At 46.0% G+C, this 16,127-nt stretch overlaps 1 protein-coding gene across 1 annotated transcript in view; it reads right to left on the bottom strand.

The window, feature by feature from the left end:
* Positions 1–16,127, bottom strand: part of UNC80 (unc-80 homolog, NALCN channel complex subunit) — a 253,218-nt gene that overhangs the window by 126,513 nt on the left and 110,578 nt on the right. The window contains 3 exon segments of the mRNA XM_039912541.1: positions 7,894–8,027; positions 11,135–11,270; positions 14,885–15,097. Of these exon segments, the coding sequence (XP_039768475.1) occupies positions 7,894–8,027; positions 11,135–11,270; positions 14,885–15,097 (483 nt within the window).

Genomic DNA, 16,127 nt, shown 5'->3' with positions numbered 1-16,127 from the left:
AACATAAAGATTGAAACTGTCTGATAGAAGAGAATCTTTACTTGCTGATTTATTCCTGGGATATTACTTCCCTGCTTTTTTATGGTATTTGTTAATTGCTTACTGTGTGTCAAGCACTGTTCTAAACTCTGAGATAAATACAAATCAGTAAAGTTGGACATGGTCGTTGTCCCACATGGGGCTCACAGTCTAAATAGGAGAATAGGAATTCACATTCTCCTCTTCAAAACCCTATTGAAGGCACACCTCCTCCAAGAGGCCTTCCCAGACTAAGCCACACTTTTCCTCAGCACCTACTCCTTTTTGCGTCATCACAACTCACTCTGCTTTGCTCTTCCCCCCTTCCCCGCCCCACAGCACTTATGTATGTATGCATGTATGTATATATCTATAATGTTATTTATTCATATCAATGCCTGCTTACTTGCACTGATGTCTGTCTCCCCACCTCTAGACTGTGAGCCCATTATGGCCAGGAATTATCTCTCTTCATTGCCATATTGCACTTTCCAAGCACTTAGTACAGAGCTCTGCATACAGTGAGCACTCAATAAATACGATTGAATGAATGAATGAATTGAATCCCCATTTTACGGCTGAGGAAACTGAGGAACAGAGAAGTTGAGTGACTTGCGCAAGGTAACATGCCAAAGGAGTGGTGGAGCCAGAATTAGAACGCAGGTTCTAAATAGATTACACCCCAGGCCCAAGTTTTTACCACTGGGTCATGCTGCTTTTCTTTCTGCTTGCAGACTGGATAGCCCTCGGCTCTTATTTTCACTCTGGTGCTTATTTTCACTCTGGAGGTGGGCCTGGTTGAGTCGGCTCAGGATGTTTTTAATAGTCCAGAACTTTGTATATTTGACTAGGAACTGGGCCATTTATGCTGCTTTTAAGCATTTGGTAAATTTGTTCATGAATTTGAAAGATCACTAGCTTGAAATGCAGGTGTGTCTACTGCTGTTCTCTCTCCTTCCTTCCCACAAAAGATGAGTCAGTCAGCAAAATCTTGCTTTTCCACTTCTTTTAAATCTGAGACTATCTAATTTGCAGATTTACTTGGAAGGTTTAGAGAGGCAATAATAATTCTGGAGAATTAACAAAGCAATCCAAAAGCCCCATAGCTCTTACACACATATCCTAATGCTTTGCCATTTCCCCTATCTCTAATTTATTTTAATGTCTAGACTACATGCTTCCTGTGGACAGGGATCGGGTCTACCAACTTTATTGTACCGTCCTCTTCCAAGTGCTAAGGCGGTGCTCTATTCCCAGCAAGTGTTCAGTAAGTACCAGGGATTGATTGGTGGCTTCATTATGTCAAATTGTTTCTTGGAAACTATGAACTTGAACCAGGCCACTTCTAACTCCAAACTAAGGATCAAATTCATATTCTTTTTGAGTAGCAATGGTACTAATGGAGACAGATGACATGTATGTGTTGAGCACCACCTGTGTTCAGATCACTGTATTAAGCACTTGGAAGAGTGCATTTGAATTTGAAGACATGATCCCTGCCTGCCCTCTAAGAGCTTATGGGATGGTAAATTTGCCCATGCTTCTCTGGCTGGGGCCCGGAAATTGAGCAAGTGACCCCAAAACAAACAAACTATCTGGAAAACTGAAGCCTCAGAATACTTTCTGGCCTCTCCTATCCAAACATTTCAGAACAAGATAACCTGCCTATTAGGTAGCTGGATAGTCAAGGCCAGAATATAATGCTGGGGGTGAGTGGGGGTGCTTAATAACTCTGATTACTTCCAAAAACAAATAGCAACTTTTCCTTTAAAACAGAAGCAGTGTGGCCGACTGGAAAGAGGAAGGACTTGGGAGATCAGGATACTAACTGCGGCTATATCTCTAACCAGCTGTGTGACTTTGGGACAGTTACTTAACTTCTCTGTGTTTCAGTTTCCTCATCTGTAAAATGGTAATTAAATACCTGTTCTCCCTCCCACTTAGAATGTAAGGCCCAAGTGGACCAGGGACTGTGTCCAATCTGATTAGACTGTATCTACCCCAGTGCTTAGTAAATGCTTAACAAATACCACCATTATCATGTAATGATAATACTAACAGTGATAATAACCATAAATACAACACATCCTCAGGACAGAACACCTCTCCAATCTTACCCCTAACAAGGTCATGTTGGATATGTCTCTTCTCTTAACACTTTCTGATACTAGACTAATCTGAACAAGTTCTGGGTGATTCTTTTACCTCATCCTGAAAAAATGGAGAGGTAGAGAACTTCTGGAGTGCTTCAAGGAGCAGCATGGCCTAGCAAAAAGAGCCTGACCCTGTAAGTCAGAGGTCGTGGGTTCTAATCCTGGCTCCGCCACTTACCTGCTGTATGACTTTACCTTCACTTACCTTCTCTGTGCCTCAGTTACCTCATCTGTAAAATGGGATTCAAACTGTGAGCCCCATGTGAGACACGGACTGTGTCCAACCCAATTTCCTTGTATCTTCCCCAGCACTCAGAACAGTGCCTGGCATATAGTCAGTGCTTAACAAATATCATTTAAAATAAAGAAAATGTGGAGACAGCAGGTGTAGGAAACTCTCTTAAGGAATTTGGAGAGGAGTGGTAGGAGGGAGATGGGGTGATAACTGGAGGGAGCTGTTGGGCCAAGGCATTTAGCTAAGGTTTTAGCTAAGACCAAGGGGGTATAAGACCATGCCAGAAACTTCCCTCTTCTGATTTCTCCCAAGGCCCAAACACATGCATCCATAATAATTGACATAACAATAATAGGAATAATTGTGGTATCTGTTAAGCACTTACTATGTGCCAGGCACTGTGCGAAGCACTGGGGAGGATACAAGCAAATTGGACTGGACACAGTCCCTGTCCCATGTGGAGCTCACAGTCTCAATCTCATTTTACAGATTAGGTAATTGAGGCACAGAGAAGTGAAGTGACTTGTCCAAGCTCACACAGCAGACAAGTAGAGGACCAGGGATTAGAACCCATGACCTTTTGAGTTCCAGTCCCGTACTCTATCCACAATGTCATGCTGCTTCTGAACACTTATAAAGTTCAAACAGGCACAATCCTTAAGCACTAATTCAGTAACAAATGGAACTGTCAGATGATGCAAAAGAAAACAGTAGAAAGCTAAAGGAAAATGTTGGGATTGAAGTGAATTGATGGGCTCCCAACAGGTTGAATTGAGATTTCCAAAGCTCTGGGCTGGTGCAATCTTTTAAAAGCAGAACTGAAATGGGGAGAGTTGAAAGAGAAGGCATCTGACAGCAGGGAACATGGCAGAGTGTATAGAGCACAGGCCTGGGAGTCAGAAGGTCATTGGTTCTAATTCCTGCTCCACCACTTGTCTCCTGTGTGATCTTGGGCAAGTCACTTCACTTCTCTGGGCCTCAGAAACCTCATCTGTAAAATTCATTCATTCAATTCATTCAATCGTATTTATTGAGCGCTTAACTGTGTGCAAAGCACTGTACTAAGTGCTTGGGAGAGTACAATATAACGATACTACAATAAGCAGAAACATTCCCTACCCACAATGAGCTTACAATCTAGAGGGAGGCAGGAGACAGACATCAAAACAGATAAATAAATTCAGATATGTACATAAATGCTGTGGGGCTGGGATGGGGGGAAGACCAAAGGGAGCTAGTCAGGGTGACCTAGAAGGGAATGGGAGAACAGAAAAGAGGGGTTTAGTCTGGGAAGGCCTTTTGGAGGGGATGTGCCTTCAATAAGGCTTTGAAGTCGGGGCAAGACGTGGGCTAAGGAGTTGGTGGTGACACAGGTGAAAGCCAGGCATGGTGAGAAGGTTAGAATTAGAGAAGTAAAGTATGCAGGCTGGGTTGTAGACAAGAGTAATGAAGTGAGATAGGAGGGGACAAGGTGGTAGAGTGCTTTAAAGCCAATGGTGAGGAGTTTGATGTGGAGGTAGATGGGCAGCCACTGGAGGTTTTTGACAGTCGGTGATATGTCCTGAACTTTTTTGAAGGAAGATGATCCAGGCCGCAGAGGGAAGTATGGACTGGATTGGGGAGAGATAGGAGGCTGGGAGGTCAGCAAGGAGGTTCATGCAGTAATCCAGGTAGGATAAGATGAGTGATTGTATTAATTTGGTGGTAGTTTGGATGGAGAGAAGGGTGGATTTTAGCAATGTTGTGAAGGTAGGGCTGACAGGAATTAGTGATGGATTGAATATATGAGTTGAATGAGAGAGAGGAGTCAAGGATAACACCAAGGATATGGTCTTGTGAGACAGGAAGGATGGTGATGCTGTCGACAGTGATGGAAAAGTCAGGGGGGAGGACAGGGTTTGGGTGGGAAGATAAGGAGTTCTGTTTGGGACATGTTAAGCTTGAGGATGGGAGGACATCCAAGTAGAGATGTCTTGAAGGCAAGAGGAAATGCGAGACTGCAGAGAGGGAGAGAGATCAGGGCTGGAGTTATAAATTTGGATATCATCTGCGTAGAGGTGGTAGTTGAAGCCATGGCAGCAAATGAGTTCTCCAAGGGAGTGGGTGTAGATAGAGAACAGAATGGGACCCAGAACTGAGCCTTGAAAGACACCCACAGATAGGGGGTATTGAGATATCGCCAAGATCCGCCCTTTCCTTTCCACCCAAACGGCTACCTTACTGCTACAGGCTCTTGTTATATCCCAGCTAGACTACTGTGTCAGCCTTCTCTCTGATCTCCCTTCCTCCTCTCTCACCCCGCTCCAGTCTATTCTTCACTCCGCTGCCCGGCTCATCTTCCTGCAGAAACCATCTGGGCATGTCACTCCCCTTCTTAAACACCTCCAGTGGTTGCCTATCAACCTCCACTCCAAACAAAAACTCCTCACTCTAGGCTTCAAGGCTCTCCATCACCTTGCCCCTTCCTACCTCTCTTCCCTTCTCTCTTTCTACTGCCCACCCCGCACGCTCCGCTCCTCTGCCGCCCACCTCTTCACCATCTCTCGGTCTCGCCTATCCCGCCGTCGACCCCTGGGCCACGTCCTCCCGCGGTCCTGGAATGCCCTCCCTCCTCACCTCAGACAATCTAATTCTCTTCCCTTCTTCAAATCCCTACTTAAAACTCACCTCCTCCAAAAGGCCTTCCCAGACTGAGCTCCCCCCTTTTTCCCTCTGCTCCCTCTACCCCCCTTCACCTCTCCGCAGCTAAACCCTCTTCTCCCACCTTTCTTTCTCCTCCTCCCCCCTCCCATCCCACCCCCTCAGCACTGTACTCATCCGCTCAACTGTATATATCTTTATCACCTTATTTATTTTGTTTATTTTGTTTAATGAGATGTACATCACCCTGATTCTATTTAGTTGCCATTGTTTTTATGAGATGTTCTTCCCCTTGACTCTATTTATTGCCATTCTTCTTGTCTGCCTGTCTCCCCCGATTAGACTGTAAGCCCATCAAACGGCAGGGACTGTCTCTATCTGTTGCCGACTTGTTCATTCCAAGTGCTTAGTACAGTGCTCTGCACATAGTAAGCGCTCAATAAATACTATTGAATGAATGAATGAATGAATGAATGGAGATTGTGAGCCCCACGTGATCGGCTTGAATCCACCCCAGCACTTAGTACAATGTCTGGCACACAGTAAGCACTTAACAAATACCATTTTTATTATCACTATTATTTTTATGGAATGATCAACCAATTAATCACATTTATTGAGCACTCTGTGTTGAACTAAGCTCATGGGAGGGTACAATATAAAAAGTTGGTAGACACTTTCCCTGCCCACAGAGAGCTTACAGTCTAGAGGGGGAGGTCGAGGCCAATATAAATAAATCATGCTTATGTACATAGCTGTGGGGCTGAGGGAATGGTGAGTAAAAGTTGTAAATCCAAGTGCAAGGGCAACACAGAAGGGAGTGGGAGAAGAGGAAATGAGGACCTAGTTGAGAAAGCCCTCTTGGAGAAGATGGGCCTTCAATAAGTTTTTGAAGGTCGGGAGAGTGGTCTCTGTCAGATATGAAGAGGGAGGGCATTCCAGGCCAGAGGCAGGATGTAGGCAAGAGCCAGAGAGCCAGACAGATGAGATTGAGGTACAGTGAGTATGTTGGCATTAGAGAAGCGAAGTGTGTGGTCTGGGTTGTAGTAAGAAAGCAGTGGGGTAAGACAGGAGGGGGCAAGTTGATTGAGTGCTTTAAAGCTGATGGGAAGGAGCTTATGTTTGATGTGGACCTAGATGGGGAACTAATGGAGATTCTTGAGGAGTGCAGAAACATGGACTGCATGGTTTTGTAGAAAAATGATCTGGACAGCAGAGTGAAGTATGGACTAAAGTGGGGAGAGACAGAAGGCAGGGAGGTCAGCAAGGAGGCTGATCCAGTAGTCAAGGTGGGATAGGATAAGTGCTTTGATTAATGTAGTAGCAGTTTAGATGTAGAGGAAAGGGTGGATTTTAGAGATGCTGTGAAGGTTAAACCAAAAGGACCTGATGATAGATTGAATACATGGGTTGAATGAAAGAGATGAGTCATGTTTTGGGCTTGTGATAGAGGGAAGATGGTAGTGTTGTCTATAGTGATAGAAAAGTCATGGGGAGGTCAGGGTTTGGGTGGGATGATAATGATGTCTTGGGCATTTTAAGTTTGACGTGTTGGCAGGTCATCCAAGTCCTAATGGCAGGAGGAAATGCGAGACTGCAGAGAAGAAGGAGATCAGGGTTGGAGATGTGTAGTTAGGAATCATCTGCCTGGATGTGGTAGTTGAAGTTATGGGAGCAAATGAGTTCTTCAAGGGAGAGGATGTACATCCTCAAGGAAGTGGGTGGGTGTACATGGAGAATAGAAGAAGACTCAGAACTGAGCTTTGAGGGATTTCCACAGTTAGGGGGTGGGAGGCAGAGGAGGGAACCCATGAAAGAGACTGAGAATGAGTGGCCAGATATATAGGATTAGAACCAGGAGAGGACTGTCAGCGAAGCCAAGGTTGGATGTTTCCAGGAAAAAGGAATAGTCAACAGTGTCGAAGGCAGCTGAGAGGTCAAGGAAGATTAGGATGGAGTAGAGGATGTTGGGTTTGGCAAGAAGGAGACCTTTGTTGACCTTTGAGAGGGCAGGTTCTGTGGAGCAGCAGTGTAGACTGGACAGATTTGGTTCTGACACTATTTTTATTCAATTTCTCTCTGGTCTGCCAACTTACCACCATTTGGTAACTGCCCAGTTGAATTTTGGCCCTCACCATTTCTATAATCAGGGGAGTCTTACTCTAGTCAGATTCCTCCTTCACTTTCTCACCACATTACTGACCCTTACTCCTCTTTCTCTCCACAGTAGTTCGCTTGCCTCGTATCTATCTGCACCTTCCTCTAACCCTAGCACCTTTCATTTCAAAAACACTGACTTCTACTCTCCTTTCCCCTGTTATTTCTTTTTAAACCAGTTACCTTTAAGTGGCTTCTTTCCCTCTGCCTTCAAACACACTCAGTCCTCAGCATTTTACAGTTGAGGAAAATGAGGCACAAAGAAATTAAGTGATTTGCCCCAGGTCAGCAGCAAGCAATTGGCAGAGCCAGGCCCATGCTCTTTCCACTAGGTCATGCTATTCTCCCCCACTTTTCAACTAGAACCCCCCACTCTGCCCATCCTTTCCCTCCCAGGAGACATCACCCATTGCAGGTCAGACTCTGATCAGCAAAGACCCACAGCTATAAGAGACACCACTGAGATGGAACAAGCGCTAACTGACCAGCCCAGTCTGTGAGATTGGTTTAGTGAGGTTGTTCCTTCAGAAAGAATCAAAACTGATTTTCTGTACTAAGACAACCTCTCGCTCTGTCCTCTCACTCCCAGTGGTGAGTCCCTGTGCTGAACAAAGGCTTCCAGTTTCCAGGCCGCTAATCGGTGTGGCTTCAGGCCACTGGGAACCTGTCGACATAGCTGGATTCACTTACCACCAGAGGCTCCGTCCGAGGCCTGGGCAAACAGGCAAAGGTCTCTCGTAGGAAGGTGGTGATCTCGAGCAGAAGCTGGCAGGCGGCCATCTTCAGGGCAAAGGGACACCCACATTTCGTGGGGTTCACTGTGCCTGTCGAATGAGATGTTCTTCAGTCAGGAGAGGGGCAGGCTGATGAACAGAACTATAGATGTGTTAAAATGCAGCTAGCAAATGAAAGAACCTAATCAAGAAGAGTTATATTCAAGGCTTCTTAATTCATCCTAGAATAATCTACTCTAGGAATGACCCATCTCTCCCGTTATTCTGGAAGCAGGGTCTCAGGTTGGATTCATCAGCAATGCTCTAGAGCAAGGGAAGTGGAACCAACATCGTACCAGAAATCGAGTAATACTTTCAAGAAAGTAAAAATGGCAATCTCTCCTCCTGTGAGATCTTGCACTTGTATTCAACGAGATCTAGGGGAACCATCCAGCAGCCCTGAGGGATAACAGCAAAGTTGAAAGAGGCAGCTCTGACGTTGGGGACAGTTTAGTAAGCTGATCCAGGAATGAGTTTTAACTCACCCCAATCGGCTGACTGGGGTGCTCCAAAAGCGAGACTAATGTTTGACAGAATGGCTTTTCTGAATTAGAGATTAAACCCTTACTCAGAAATGAAACTAACCAGGAAAGCACTTCAGGAATCTGAAATCAGGAGTTGAACCTCGGCTCATTTCAGGAATGATGGGGGTTTCTGGCCCCCATATCAGGACCAGAAAGGAATACAAAAGAGAATGATGCAAAAGTCCATAATGGGGCCATTTTGGGGGCCAGTTCCATGAAGTGGCCCTTAGGGATGCCTGATTACCCCATCAAATCCAGGAATAACCGGTGGGGATCGGTTGGGAGATGGACTGGGATGACAGGCAACTCTTCCCCTCAGGGTTCAGGAGATTCCCCTGCAGAAATTCTCACCTGCTTTGAGCTAAATGAAGAACAGGGCCATTGTGGATCCAGGCAGCAGGGGGAGACTCAGAACATAATAACAACACAAAACTGACAAATAGCACATTTTAAGAAGTCTCACTTCCAGGGTGGTTTTCCCAAACTGCTGACTGTTAACAGATCTTGTACAGAAATAGCAAAAGAGTGAATTCACCGACAACTTATTATATAAAGGTTTGAGGACCGTGGGAGAGCAGTTTCTTAAATAATCTGCTCTAGCTTTTTTTGCCATTTCCCTCATGACCCAGTTTAAGTGTCCACTTTCCTGATAAAAACAATCTGGGAACAAACACATTACAATGAAGAGAGTTGCTAGTTGGGTTTCACCTGAGGCTGACACTCACCTGGGTGGGCTGTACAGTTGCCAGGGCCAGTGTGTTAGGAAGTCACACCAGCAGGGGAGAGAGTAACCTACTAAGCATGCTCCTGCAGCCCCTAGCAATGCTCAAGATGGGCTAATCTCTGGGCAGATGTTGGGACTCTCACTCCCTCCTTGAAGAGAGGCCCAGCCCAGATCGCTACCAGCATTTAGTCCTGCCTCATTGAAGGGTGGAAGGTTTTCTGGATTCCGAATGATCCCCTCACTGTGTGGGGTGGCTAACTAAAAGTCAAAAGGTGGGGGTAATAGTCTAAGGGGGAGAGGAAGTGGGGATTGCTTCATGCGGGCTCCTTATATTGCCTGTTCTGACAAGGATGAAAACCGGAGAGATTTAGGGGCCTGTGGACATTTTTGGTGATCTAATAATAATAATAATAATGTTGGTATTTGTTAAGCACTTACTATGTGCCGAGCACTGTTCTAAGTGCTGGGGTAGACACAGGGGAATCAGGTTGTCCCACGTGGGGCTCACAGTCTTCATCCCCATTTTCCAGATGAGGTAACTGAGGCACAGAGAAGTGAAGTGACTTGCCCACAGTCACACAGCTGACAAGTGGCAGAGGTGGGATTCAAACTCATGACCTCTGACTCCAAAGCCCATGCTCTTTCCACTGAGCCACGCTGGGCCCTCCTGAAGTGCTATTTTGAGCAGGAGAAGGGCTGAGGAGACTCTACGCCCCTCACAAGGTGGGGAGAGAAAGAAGAAAACAAGAGGAAGAGCCTGAAGTAGAAAATGTCCCTAGAGAACGCATCTCAGCTATGGATAGGGGATCTGTTCTTTGGCTTCTATCGCTAACTGTGCTTCCCTCAGCTGGAGCTCAATAAATACCATTGCTACTATAAGGAACAACAGCAAGATGATCTGTCTTCCAGGAGAACTCAGGATCTGCTCTTTGGACCTGTTGCTGAGTCCTGCCTCTCTTTCCCTTCCTCTAGAATCTCTCACTTCCCGGGCAGACAGGCTCAGACCCAGGAGCTGATTATTTCAGAACCATCTTTTGCCCTGAGTAGGGATAACTCCATTCTTTTATCTGTTCCACAACAGTCCTACCTAAGCTTAGCTCGTTATACTGCCCGTTTCCATGGATGACCCCATAAACACACTGTGGTCCCCAGGATCACCAATCTATGAGAGGGCACGTTTTCTGTGGCATGTTTCCCACCACCCACAGAAAAGGATCCCTAGCTATGCCTTCCACCATCATCAGTCAAAGAAACTAAATACACAGGACTACCCTGATATTTCCTGATGGTTCATTTTTATAAAAAGCAGCATTTCACAAACACACAAAGATGGTGTGACACATAGACAAAGGGATGATGCTGGGAGAGGGATGTGTGGGGATTCACTTTTTAAAATTCATTTGAAGGGATTCATTATTTTTTTCCAAATGGAAATGCAGTGCCCACTGTTCTTAGAAAGAGTTGGTGAATTGCTTTAGTGTTTTTTGATCCAATGTTAAATAGTGCAACTTTCATGCATAACTTTTTCTACTTCTCAGTGAGGGCTCTGTTTCCTTCTATGTCTCTTTGCCAGCCCTGAAATCTTTAAAGACAACGTGGTAGTCATTTTCTAGAGCCTGGAATCCAGGGACCAAGGATCAGTCCAAGGACCACTGGCTTGTGTGTGGCGGCCAATCTGAAAGGCCCAGTTGGAAGCATGCTGCTCCAAGAGCAATTCAATTCCAACCCTACATTGACATTGTCCTCTGCCGGAGTCTCTCCCAGAGGCTTCGCGTCCGTGCACAGTGAGGGGTGGGAAGGGAAAGCACGATTCAGGTCAGGAAGATGAAAGAGAAAAGAGCAATATTATGTGCTCCCAAAGCAGAGGTTCTTACAAGCGGGAGCTCTTGTAGTAAAGGGAGTCTCCTTACTGTCATCTAAAAAGTCTTCCTCCTCATCCTCCTTTCTCAGCCTCCTCTTGGTCTCCTCATCATAAATGAGCCCCAGCAGGCTGGCAGGACTCTCACTCTCTGCATGGCACAGTTGGTTCAGCCGAATGCCAATGGCCTGCATCAGGGCAGAAGAGTGGGAGAGAACACAAGCAGCATTAGCTTCCAAAAACTCCCCCAGAAGACCCCAGGATCAGCCGCTCGGGCCAGGCAGCAAAATCCCAGGTAGGGGCAAGCCGTCAGGTGTTTTGGGACTGTGTGTGGCTGTATAGCCACTGGGAATTTTACCAGGAGCATCGTGGTAATGGGGACAATGCACTCCTCCTCTTGCACCCAGGCTGCCAGGGGGCGGGTGCCCTCTCTGCTAGGTCAGATAAGATTACTAGCCAGATGGAACTGGACATCAACTTTTCAGATTTGCCTTTCTATAAGGAACTGTTCATCTGGAAGAATTTCACCCTATAGTGAGAGACTCATTTTACCCAAGGAAACATTCAGAGGCTTTTTGCAGTCCTCCAGAGGATGGTCAGCGGGGTCAGTTTGAGAAACCACTGCTCATGTGCTAATATTCTTGGAGATTACATGAAAGTCCATCCTTGTTCTTGGAGCCTTGTTTGCAACTAAGGGGAATATCATCTGCTGGGCTTTGGAGATAGGTGGCCACTATTGTTACCTTCAATATCATGCATTTGGTCTTTGTTTCTATGTTGCTGACCTAGTGGTAATTGCCTAAAGGACACACTGGCCTCCTTGATTTAGTTTTCCACTTTTTTACCATTCCTGCCATCTTTCTACAGTGTGCTACCTAAGTAGTAGAATAATTCAGTGACACCAATCAGCTGCGACATGGATGGAGATATTTGGCCTTTGAGTAAGTTTATCACCTACCAAGAAGGAGTACTTGTTCTAGACCTAGTGCAGAGGACAGCAATCCCATCCTAACTTTGATGTTTTGTTTCCTGAACAGTTGGCTATTGAATAAGGAATCTCATTGATCCTCCTGTGGAAGAGAGGGCAACTTTCTCTTCATGGTCTTCCAACTGAATGAGAGATAATTCTTCCACTCTCTGCTAATCCTGCCAGTGTAGAGATGGTAGTTACTCTTGGAGGAAGTGGGGAGGCAGGGAGGTCTAATGCAGAGAGCATGGGACTGTGAGTCAGGAGCCCTGGGGTCTACTCAGATCCACTAATTAACATCTCTGTGCCTTATTATCCTTGTCTGTGAAAAGGAATAAAGGATCTGCCCTCCCTCCCTCTTAGACTAAAAGCCCTATGTGGAGTAGGAACTAGCTCTGATTCAATTATGTTAATAGTAGTTGTATCTGTTGAGTGCTTATTATGTGCCCAAGTACTAGGGTAGATTAAAGATGATCAGTTCACACAAAGTCTTTGTCCCACATGGTGCTCACAGACCAAGGGGGAGGAAGACCCGGTATTTCATCTCCATTTTACAGATAAAAAAACTAAAGCACACAAAAGCTAAGTGACTTGCCCAAGGTCATGCAGCAGGCAAATGGCAAGGCTGGGGTTAGAACCAAGGTCCTCTGACTCACAGGCCTGTGCTTTTTCTATGAGGCAAGACTGCTTATCCTTTATCTACCCCCAGCATTTAGCCTAGTGACTGCTGCATAGCAAGTACTTAATAAACATTACATACTACTATTATTGTTGAGGATCCAGAGGCTGGGCAGGGCCCAGGTGATGATTTTGCCACAGTCCTTTATTCAGAAGCAAGAGGAAGCAGAGAAGAGTACAGGTTCTGAGAATGAGAGAGGGACATAAAGACATTGCTTTCCCCACTATAACTTCTGAGGTTGTGTGACATTGCCCTCGGGCAAGGAATAATAATAATAATAATAATAGAATTTGTTAAGCTTGCAAAGCACTGTTCTAAGCACTGGGGTAGTACAAGGTAATCAGGGTGTCCCACATAGGGCTCACAGTCTTAATCCCAATTTTACAGATGAGGGAACTGAGGCCTAAAGAAGTTAAGTGACTTGCCCAAAGTCACACGGCTGACAAGTGGCAGAAGCAGGGTTAGAACCCACGACCTCTGACTCCCAAGCCTGTGCTCTTTCCAATGAGTCACGCTGCTTCCCAAGATGTCCTTGACCTCGGGAAAAATTAATGTTAGGAGGGTGGGTACTAATGTCTGTCTCCCGCTCTAGATTGTGAGCTCATTCATTCATTCAATCGTATACTGTGAGCGCCATTAATTCACTCATTCAATCATATTTATTGAGTGTTTGCTGTGTGCAGAGCACTGTACTAAATGCTTGGGAAAGTACAGTACAGCAGTAAAGAGTGACAATCCTTATCCACAATGAGCTCACAGTCTAGAATGGAGGAGACAGACTTAAATCAATAAAATTAGACATCAATATAAATAAATAAAATTACAGATATATACATAAGTGCTGTGGGGTGGGGAATGTGTCCTGTGGATAGGGAATGTTTCTATTTATAGTTATATTGCATTCTCCCAAGCGCTCAGTACAGTGCTCTGCACAGTAAGTGCTCAATAAATATGATTGGCTGACTGACTTTTCAGTCCTTCCAAGGAAAAATGTAAACGTTGATTTGCATCAGGCCCGTTAACGCATTGGACTGTGCCAATGGACACTTTCCCGTACATTGTTTTTACTCAGTCCACCCCCATAACAGCGTGGATTAGCTAGTGTAGACCTATGGGAAGCAGCATGGCCTAGTGGAAAGAGCACAGATCTGGAAGTTAGGAGACCTGGATTCTAATCCCGGCTCCACTACTTGCCTGCTGTATGACCTGGGGCAAATCACTTAGTTTCTCTGTATCTCACTTTCCTCCTCTGTAAAGTGGGGATTAAATGCCTCCTAATAAGACTGTGAACCTCATGTTGAGCAGGAAGTGTATTGTATTTGACTGAATTGTAGCTACCTCAAAACACAGCACTTAACAAATACCACAATTACTATCATTATTATTAAATCCTACTGTAGCTGTAGAAATCAACCACAAGTTTACTCTGGGAAGTTTGGAGAGATCCATGGAAAGATGCTAAATATCTTATTGTGAAAAAGAAAGATCGCACACTCAATCCCAGAAAAGAGAGAGAGGATGCTAGTTTACCATGCTGCCTGGGGCCTCCCCAGCCCAGAAAAACTTCTGACGGCTTGTCATGGGATGATGCAGGAGAGATGAAGCTTAGCCTGGCCCTGGAAACTCTGAAGCAGAACACAGGGCTGGTTTCTAATCATTATAATAATTATATAATAATAATAATTATTATTAATCCAGGCTCTTCCATTTGCCTGCTGTGCAAGACCTTGGGCAAATAACTTCATTTCTTTGTGCTTCAGTTTTCTCATCTGTAAAATGGGGACTAAATCCCTATTCTCCCTCCCACTTAGATAGCGAGCCCTATGTGGGTCGGGGACTGGGTCCGAACGGATTATCCTGTTTGCCTCAGTGCTTGGTACATAGTAAGCACTTCAGAAATATCACATTCACTATAATGATAATGACAATACCCTGCCAGTGGCATGAGTGGAAAAGGCCAGGGGTTGTACTGGCTAGGCATCCTTTTGCGTGTGAGACATCTCTGGCCACCTCCTGCTCTCGCTGAACTCAGTGGACCACGAAATGCAGGTAAGGTGAGGAACCGCTTTCAAATCCCATTGCACCAGCACTGCAAAGTTTCTCCCTCTGTCTGAATTCAGAGTCCCCCTCGAAAATCGAAGGAAAAGGTTGCTTACATCTCCCCACTGGTAGAAGAGTTTGGCCGCGTTCCACTGCAACTTCTGGTTCCGTTTGTTCCCCACTATGGGAGAGCGTCCCCGGGAGAGGCCTTTCTTGGTCAAGTTGACATGATGGCCCTTCATCCACTCGGGCCAGCTGCCACGGTTGCAGCGGTGGACGAACCGGGCGCACTCCAAGAAGAGGGCCGCTCTGGCCACTACCGGTGCTTCCTGCTCAGGGCCGTGGAAAGACAAAAAAAATCCATCCATCAATCAATCAACTAAGAGCATTTATTGAGCGCTTATTATGTACAGGGAACTGTACTAAGTTCTTGGGAGAATACGATACAATAGAGTTGGTAGATCTGAACCCTGCCCTTAAGGAGCTTACGGTCTAGTGTGGGAGCAAGACATTAAAATAAGGTACAGACAGGGGAAATGGCAGAGAATAAGGATCTGTACATAAGTGCTGTGGTGCTGAGGGTGGATGAATATCAAATGTTTGAGGGGTCCGGATCCATGTGCTTGACCGATGCGAAAAAGAGGTCGAATAGGGTGAGGAAAAGCTCACTGTGGGCAGGGAATGTGTCTGCCAACTCTGTTATAGTTTACTTTCCCAAGTGCTCTGGCCATAGCAAACGCTCAACAAATACCATTGATTGATCGACTGATTGATTGAAGTCAGGGACAAAAGACATCTGAGCCAAGCGAAGACCTCGGCTGCTCGGAACGCAGGTGCAGGTGGTGCCAATAAGAGAGAGGCCACTCTCCCCTGGAAATGGAAGGAGCACGAGGACTGTTTTTCACCACCTCTCTGGGTTGTTTTCATTTCTCCCAAGTTTCGATTCTCCAACCGGGCTCGATGTCTGCGGTCACCTGGCAGTTGAGGACCCAAGCAGATGGTGACGCAGAGCCTGCCGGCCCGGGCCAGGGTCCTCTGGCTTCGCTCACGGCCATGCCGGACATAAGCTGCATATTTTCCCCGGGTGTGCCTTTGGACTCTTTGTCTTTTTTGACATGCCCCCTCCTCTTCTCCACGTCCTGTCTCCCCAAATCTGCCCATCCCGGGCTGGGACTCCTCTGGAACTTGCTCCAGCTGGGCAGGTTCCCTGCCCCAGAACCAGAAGAAGCATTTTTTGCTCCTCGTCCCACTGATGCTGCTAGTCCATTTTCCCCCACCATGCAGCTCTCTTATAGCCTCACCTGGTGGGACCCTCAAAGATGCAGGGAGGGGCTGAGGACTGGGTGGGGCTGGTCATCT

Source organism: Ornithorhynchus anatinus, chromosome 7 (assembly GCF_004115215.2).
Source record: "Ornithorhynchus anatinus isolate Pmale09 chromosome 7, mOrnAna1.pri.v4, whole genome shotgun sequence".
Classification (NCBI taxonomy): domain Eukaryota; kingdom Metazoa; phylum Chordata; class Mammalia; order Monotremata; family Ornithorhynchidae; genus Ornithorhynchus; species Ornithorhynchus anatinus.
This window is presented reverse-complemented; position numbering and strand designations above follow the sequence as displayed.